The sequence below is a fragment of the Echinops telfairi genome, unplaced genomic scaffold (genome assembly GCF_000313985.2).
Source record: "Echinops telfairi isolate 266 unplaced genomic scaffold, ASM31398v2 ScPeMD7_5;HRSCAF=22, whole genome shotgun sequence".
Taxonomy (NCBI): Eukaryota; Metazoa; Chordata; class Mammalia; order Afrosoricida; family Tenrecidae; genus Echinops; species Echinops telfairi.
This window is the reverse complement of record NW_022103901.1, coordinates 15,160,064-15,168,112: the sequence shown is the minus strand read 5'-3', so window position 1 is coordinate 15,168,112 and position 8,049 is coordinate 15,160,064. Positions and strand designations below refer to the sequence as shown.

At 55.4% G+C, this 8,049-nt stretch overlaps 1 protein-coding gene across 1 annotated transcript; it reads right to left on the bottom strand.

Annotated features, from left to right (window-relative positions):
* Nucleotides 1-469: 469 nt before the first annotated feature.
* ZNF689 (zinc finger protein 689) lies at nucleotides 470-7,606 on the bottom strand. Its single transcript, XM_004706023.2, has 3 exons — nucleotides 7,402-7,606; nucleotides 7,120-7,233; nucleotides 470-5,302 (listed from the first exon to the last, which is right to left on the bottom strand). Exons 1-3 carry the CDS (start codon nucleotides 7,604-7,606, stop codon nucleotides 4,095-4,097), a joined length of 1,527 nt encoding a protein of 508 aa, XP_004706080.2. The 3' UTR covers nucleotides 470-4,094.
* Nucleotides 7,607-8,049: the final 443 nt, after the last annotated feature.

The following is an 8,049-nucleotide window of genomic DNA, read 5'->3' as shown; positions in this document are numbered from 1 at the left end:
TTGGAGATTCGTTACCCTCATCATTCTCAAAACATTTGCTCTCCACATAAGCCCCTGGCATCAGCTCCTCATTCTTCCCCCCGAACATGTGCTCATTTAAAGAACCATCTACATGAGATAAAAACAAAGCACCAACTCACTGTCATCAAGGTGATGTCCACTTAGAGGGACCCTTTAGGACAGGGTAGACCTGGCCCTGTGAGTTTCCAAGACCGCAACTCTTTACAGCAGTAGAAAGCCCCATCTTCCTTTCTCAGAGTGGCTGGTGGGTTGGAACTCCTAACTTTGTAGTTAACAGCCCAACAAGTAACGACTACACCACCAGGCCTCCTAAAAAAACGGACTGGGAAGCTTCCGACAGTGAGTTTCTGTCGGTATGGGGGAACTTGGAAAAGGAGGGGGGAGAATGGTTGCAAGATGGTTGGCGTGTGTTCTGCTGTGCAGATTCTTGACACTAACAAAAATAAAGAAAACTGAAGTATTGGTTTATTATCTAGGCCATCAGTTACCTTAAAGGCCACTGAACCTGTTTTCTCGTCAGGGTTGCTGTGAATTGGCTTAATAGCAGGGAGTTGGGTTGGGTTGGGTTTGGGTGGAGTCTGAGAGAGTCCTGGTGACACAATGGTCAAGAGCTTGACTGCTAACCAAAAGGTGACCAGGCCGACGGGCAGCTATGGCAGCTGCTTCCCTAAGGATGCTTACTTTGGAAACCCTGTGGGGTGGTTGTCCTGTACATTTGTTATGACTTGGGGTTGACTCGACAGCTATGGGCTTATGTTTGGGGTCTAGAACTGAAGTTCATCTTATAAGCTTACGAGTTAAGGTTACTGTCTTAAGAATGCTGGCTCTATTGCCAAAGCGAGCCTACTTAGAGACAAAGGACCTTATCTCCATAACCCTGGAAGCGGCAGAGGCATCCTGTGTTCATCGGCTTCTTTTCCCCTCAAATTCCAAAGAGTCGACATGGAGGGCCAGATAAAGGCGAGACTCATAGTGAATTGTATGTCAGAAGAACACCGAGTTTGGGGAACCTGTCTCAAACAGCTGGCAAGCTGCTCTCTGTCTCACCTGGATCCATGACATCATCCCTCAAAGGTGCTTGCTGCAAACATGACCTTGAGAAATGACCTCAATGAAGCGTTATCAGAGTCTAGCGTTTGGGGCTTATCGATAATATGAGGAGTGTCTCCCAGCATCTATTTTAGAAGATTCTGATGAAAATTAGACTGGATACATGGATGAGCTTGAAAACTATTGTGCTCAGGGAAGCGAAACACAGAACACATACATATTATCACTTAGATGAAATAGCGATAGGGAAGTGCAGACCATGGAAACAGAAACCAGGTTAGTGGTTACACAGAACTGGAAAGCAGGGACGCAGGCAGACGCATGTACACCAATGCTAATTGCAGTACTGGTCACAGTAGCCAATGTCGAGACAAACTAGATTTGTGGTTGCCATGAGCTGGGGGAAAGGGGGAGATGGAACAGAGTTCTTGTTTGGGGTAACACTGTCAATACAATGAAGGTCACTAAATTATGTACTCAAAATCGGTTCACATGGCAGATTTTGTTATATGTATTTGACCACAATAAAACATTTTTTAAAAAGAGACTGTACTATACATAAAGTGCTTTACCTGGACTATCATAAATGTTCAATAAAGGTAGCTATTATTAATATTCTTGTAGGCCCAGTAAAAGTCATCCTGGTGACACAGTGGGTAAGCACTCAGCTGCGTAAAGGTTGGTGGTTCAAATCCCTCCGTGGCTCAGTGGGAGCAAAGACCTGGTGATCTGAGAACCTCTGTGGGGCAGTTCTGCTCGGTCCTACAGGATCCCTGAGTGGGACTCACCCAGACAGCACACGCCGACAGGTCAAGTCAAACAGACAGACAGGAGTGGGCCTGGGGAATGTACACTGTCCTTCAGAACATGCAGCTGGACATTGGCGATAAGGAGAGAGCACAACGGAAGTTCTTTTTTGTGGGTTTGTCTTTGAAAGATACCTTTGGGCAGGTTTAGAGGTCTGTTAGGCTTGGGACAGGAGGAGGATTCTGGGACTATTAGAAGAGAGAAAGGAAGAGTCCGCGGAGCCAAGTCCCCAGGGGACAGATGTCGAGACTCCAGGCCCAACTATGAGGATGAGCATGATAGAAGCGGAGTTCTCAAGTATGCACGTAGTTGGGTCAACCGGGTGACAGAGGGTAGAGAAAGGAGCCGGGTCTAAAACAAGCATTCTAAACGGGTCTCTGCTCTGACCGGAAACAGGTCGCCATCAGAAGGGGAACTTTCACTTTGGAAACAACAGTCATTGCACAAGGAACAGAATTCACCCATCAGAAACGTTTAAGGAGACCCAGTCTGGTAGGGTCCCTGCCTTGGGGTAGGTAGCTCCTCAGGCTAAGTGAAAGTTCTGCTGCTAAGTACCAGAACAGAGGTCATTTAAAACGGCTAAGCCAGGCTCTCCAGCTGTTCCCCTCCCTGCGGGCTGGAGATCTAGAGAGCGGAAAGCTGCAGCGGCCGAGCAGGAGGCTGATCCACTCCTGCTGCTGGAGAGTCCATCAGGTGTGGAGATTCTAATTTGGCGCAGCTCCCAAGGCAAAATGAGAGGCCTTGTTCACGTTTGATTGCGTAAAACTTAACATCTACTCAGAGGTGGGCACCAGGGAGTGCCCCTCAGGAGCTTCCATGAGGGAGGCCAGCAGGAACACTTCCTGTTTCCTGGACCTCAATGGAGGAAAAATATTGACCGAGGCCTGATGGGAGGTTGTGCTGATTCCCATCCTGAAGAGAATCTGGGAGGGCAGAGATCCAGTTGTCCAGGGGTTCCCAGCCCCTGGCGGCCTGGAACGAATACTGGGCCACACCCACTCACTGCCCATACTGACTCGCAGGAGCCCGAGAGGACAGGGTAGAACTGCCCCTGTGTGTTTCCACCAGTAATTGTTCACTGGAGCTGAAAGCTGCTGATGGTTTTGAACTGCTGACCTTGGAGATGGTCGCCCAGCATGTCATCATTACACCACCAGGGCTCTTGCCACCCTGGGACACAAGAGGAAGCATCACAGCAGGCCCTCTTCTCTCTTTTTGGTTTTCTTGGCTGTTCTGAACAGAGAGCTCCCTTGCTTTTTCTTGAAATCAATATCCCACGGCTCCCTGTGACCCAATTTTCTACACTCAGGGTTCAGAAGGCTTAGCTTCATTGCATGCTGTTTGTAACACTGGGGGCATGTAAATGTCTATGCACACTGTAAACCCATGGTGTGGTGTGTGGCTGCCCCCCAATCCGATGTAATCTAGGCTTTAAGATGAGCACAGACCTGGGGAAGGTACACGGTGAACAAGGTGATGCTAGCTTACTCCTGTCTGGCCTTTGTCAAAGGGACACTGGCAAACCCATTTGGCAAGAGGTCCTGTGGAAACGGACACTCTCTTTAATAGGAGACGCCTGACTGAATGAGTGGGGCCAAGGGGTTGTGACCAGCAGGTATCTGATGGGACTAAGCAGATCCGAGGTAAGGCTTACAGGGAAGAATGCAGTTCTCAACCCTCCTGAAGACCAGAGCTATCCCACAGAGAAATGGCCTGCCTCCTGAGGTAGTGAGCTCCCTGTCAAGAAAGGCTTTCGAGCAAGGGGTAGATGAGCAGTGGGCAGGAGGGCTGGGAAAAGAGAACTCGACCAGTTCTTTCAAGCCTCCTACAAACAAAGAGGCAGCATAGGAAAGGCCTGCCTCCCAGAGATTCTCCTCGCTGCACAAAGTAAAGAAGCCGACGAACTTGAAAATAGGCCGAGGTGGGGTGAGGGGTGGGTGGGGAGGAACTTCTGGGCCAGATGTGCAGACACAGAGAGGATTTTAGGATAGGATGGCTTGCAAAACTGTTAGGGAATGGTGTCACCTCTCCCAGTGGGGTTGCCTGTTCAAGACACACACACACACACACACACACACACACACACACACACACACAGTAAGGCAGCCAGCAGGTAGAATATTCTAAAGGGTTCTTCTTGTAGCCGGAGCCCCTGAAATGCCTGGGGCTCCTCTTTCCCTTCTCTGGGCATCCATCCAAGGAAGGGGTGGGGATCCCTAACTTACACAGTCCTTCCCACGCGACAGGGCACTGGCTTTCTGCCTGGGCCCCTCTTTAGTAGCTCGAGGGCTACAGTTGGGGGCCCTGGGGTTACACTTGTGCACAGCCAGAGACCACCTCTGGCGGAAGCAGCGGCCACACTCCAGGCAAGGGAAAGGCTTCTCGCCCGTGTGCAGAAGCTGGTGCTGGGCCAGGTGGCTCCACTGGGCAAAGCGCTTGGAGCACAGGTCACAGGCATAGGGCCGCTCGCCCGAGTGCACGCGCTGGTGGCTGGCCAGGAGCGACGGGTAGGCAAAGCGGCGGCCGCAGTCCTCGCACGCGTACAGCTTCTCCTCGGTGTGCGTGCTGCGGTGGATGGCGAGCGAGCCGCTCCGCCGGAAGGCACGGCCGCAGTCCGGGCAGGGGTAGGGCTTCTCCCCGGTGTGCAGCAGCTGGTGCTGGAGCAGCGTGCTGCGCTGCGAGAAGCGGGCGTCGCAGTGCTCGCAGGCGTACGGCCGCTCCCCGGAGTGCACCCGCCGGTGGCTGACCAGGCGCGAGGAGGACGAGAAGCGGCGCTCGCAGTCTGGGCACGGGTAGGGCTTCTCGCCCGTGTGGATCCGCTGGTGGATGACCAGGGCCGTGCGCTGGCGGAAGCGGCGACTGCACTCCGGGCAGGTGTAGGGCTTCTCTCCCGTGTGCGTCCGCTGGTGGATGGCCAGCAGCGACGGGTAGGCGAAGCGGCGGCCGCAGCTGGCGCACTGGTGGGGCTTCTCGCCCGTGTGCGTGGTCCGGTGGTTGGCCAGCGAGCGGCTCCTGCGGAAGCAGCGGCCGCAGTCCGGGCAGTGGTAGGGCTTCTCCCCGGTGTGGATTACCTGGTGCTGGGAGAGGTTCTTGCGCTGGGAGAAACGTTTGCCACACTGGTCGCAAACGTACGGGCACTCCCCCGAGTGTGCCCGCCGGTGGCTGACCAGCAGGGACGGGTAGGAAAAGCGGCGCCCACAGTCTGGGCAGGGATAAGGCTTTTTCAGATTCTGGGCGCACTTGTGGCTGGCCAGGGCCGGGGGGTCGGGGAAGGTACAGCCACAGTCGGGGCAGATGGGGGCCCCTGAAGTCTGCCTGGGGACGAGTCGGGGTTTGCTGGGGCGGCGCCCTCTCTTTCCCTTCCGGGGTGCCTCCTTAGAGGGGAATACTGCCTTCTCCTCGTTCTTCTTTCTGGCTCGGGTCTCTGCAAGGACACGGGAGAAAGTCATGTTAGAAGGCTCAGCGCTCAGTCAGCACAGTGTGACGACGCGGACTTGCTGCCTCAGCTACAGAGAGCCCGAGCAGCCCGGGGAGTCGGGGCAAGTTTCTTGGTAGCAATTCCGCTGACTTCATCCCAATGTCGCGTTTTTGTAGCGTTCAGACGTTTAAAGGGTTCCAAACGAAAACTTGTTTAAAATAGAACACGGAGAAGCTGGCTCCCATCCTCGTTCCCATCTGCTGTAGGGAAATCCTATTTCATTAGTTTGCGTCTCACAAAGAGAGACATTTTCTCCCCTCCTCCCAACCTTTCTAACACACACACACACACACACACACACACATATTGCCTTTGCATGAATTGACTCACAGCAACACTTTAAGGTCTCGAAAATTATAATCTTGGTGGAACAGGCTGCAGCCGGTTCATCTTTCTCTTGCAGGGGTGGGTTTAAACCACCCTCCTTGTGGACAGCCGCCTGCTGCTTAACCCACAGTGCTTCCAGGGTTCCCCGAAGGAAGGTTAGAAAGGTGGAAACAGAAGGCCCACAGAGGTGACAGCAGGGAAACCCCTAGCTGTGTATGGCAGGCACCACAAGCCTTCAGCCCTTGGCACAAGAGGGGGCAAGACCCCAAACCAAACTCCATGCCTTGAGAGGCTGCTGACTCATAGCCACCCTTTGGGACAGGGGAGAAAGTCCCTGTGGGTTATGGCGACTGTAAGAAAGCCTCCTCTTTCTCCCTCGGAGGGTTGGTGGTCTCGAAATGAGGAACTTGAGGTTCGCAGCAAGAAATGGAAATAAAGAGGCGGCAAGAGCTTACCAGTGACTGGGTGGCGGGAGGCCCTTCAAGCCAATGGGTTTCAAACTTGATTGTGACCAGAGTCACCTGGAGGGCTGGTTAAACTAGATTGCTGGGCCCGACTCCCAGGGTCTGAGACTCAGTGGGTCTAGCGTGGGAGCCCAAGAACTTGTATTTCCAAGTTTCCAACTCATGCTGCTGCTGGTCTGGGGATGACCCTTGAGAACCAATGTTTGCAAGTATTTGTTAAGGGCTTTTAACCAGTATCTTACCTAATGGCTTTCAAACAGAGATACACAGTCAAACTAACTGGAGCTGGTAATGCATTTGAGTGCTTGCATTCCCTTGTGTACACACACACACACACACACACACACACACAGAATCGATAGCTCTGGAGTGGGGGGTGTTTCAGGAATCTCTAAATTGTTTCCCCTCAATTTGCCAAGAGATTTCGATCTAATTGGTAGCCCCTTTGAGGCCCTGCCTTGGCAAAAACTGGCAAGTTTTAAGTGAGGACATAACATGGGCAGCGTTGAGTCTTGGGAAGCCGGCGTTGGCCTTGAGAAATCCGGCCTTGGACAGTTCTGTTTGCTCCCGTGAGTGGTTTTGGTCCTCCGATGATCAGGATCATCCAGTCAGAAAGCCAGAAAGAGGGCCCTGCCTCTTGCCCCGAACCCGAAGGGGCTCCCCATCAGTTCCCCTCAATCAAAACAGGGGGCGGGGACCTCAGAGTAAGTATAGGCTCGCTCAGTTATGTAAAAGGGGTGGGTGGGTGGGGGCAGGGATCCTGGACAGGCGGCAGGAGAGCTGACTGATTCATCCACCCTGGACAGACCTGCAGGTGGATAGTTTGCAAGCTGACACCGCTCGTCTTTGTTCCGAGCGGCGGGCCAACCCCACCAGCAGAGAAACGGCCCCGGGTACTCCTAGGCGACCCCAAATTGGGAAGCAGGTCGTGACAGGAGGGCTTCAGGGTCTCCACGGGCAATTTGCACTCACTTCTCTGGACCGTTAGCGCTCTCGGGCACTCCTGCGGATCCAGGGCTGCCGGCTCCCAGGCATCGGCGTTCCGTTCCAACCAGGAGATGAGGGCTGGCTTGGCACCTGCACAGCCTGCAACGAGAAGCGGTCTGAGGGCCAGCTCGCTAAGTGCCCACCCTCGGGCCCTCTCGGAAGCCAAGCTGGTCCGATGCCAGGACCCTGGGCTCCCTGCCCCCTCTCCCCGGCGCCCAAGCGCCCTCGCTCCTTCCGACCGCGGAAGCGGACGGGGCGGGGCCTCACCGAGCGCGCCCAGGTGGCCGTAGGTCTCGCGCATCACGTCCCGGTACAGGGCCCTCTGCGCGGGCCGCAGACACGCCCACTCCTCCCGGGAGAAGTACACGGCCACGTCGGCGAACCGCACGGCCCCCGGCCTCCGTCCCCGCCTGCGGCCCGGCCGGGCTGCTCCTGCCCGCGGCGCGCAGAGAGGGGCCGCGGGCGGCGCCATTGGGCCGGAGGGGCGGGCGCGCGGCCCCGGGGCGCTGGCCGGCTGGGCTGGGAGGCCCCGAGGTGATCGGAATCGGCCGCCCGCGGGCCTAACGGGAACCTCTCGCTGTTATTCAGGAAACTCCTGCCCGAACGCGGGCGAAAGGCACCGGAAGATGCCTTCGGGGAAAATGGCGGCGCCACTCGTGCACCGCCTTTGCCGGGAACGCCAGCGGTTCCCAGCTATCGATTTTATGGACCAGGGCGCCATGCCGGCTTCCTAACCTCTTTGCCCTCAAGTGCCATGGCGCCGCGATGGGGCTTCGCGCCCCCGCCCCCTCGTCCCCACGGCGCGCGCCCATTGGGCGGCCGCCGAAGAACGAGCGTTCTGATTGGGTGCGAGGGAACGCGGCCTGTTTGAACGACGCTAACTGACGCGTAAGGGCAGGAAGTCGGGCCGCGCGC

Excerpts from the sequence above, each read along its gene's own strand:
- ZNF689 (XM_004706023.2), bottom strand. The coding sequence starts at position 7,606 with ATGGCGCCGCCCGCGGCCCCTCTCTGCGCGCCGCGGGCAGGAGCAGCC. Across the intron at positions 7,234-7,401 it reads CGGCCACCTGGGCGCGCTCG|GCTGTGCAGGTGCCAAGCCA; the intron begins GTGAGGCCCCGC and ends TTCTCGTTGCAG. Across the intron at positions 5,303-7,119 it reads AGCGCTAACGGTCCAGAGAA|AGACCCGAGCCAGAAAGAAG; the intron begins GTGAGTGCAAAT and ends GTGTCCTTGCAG.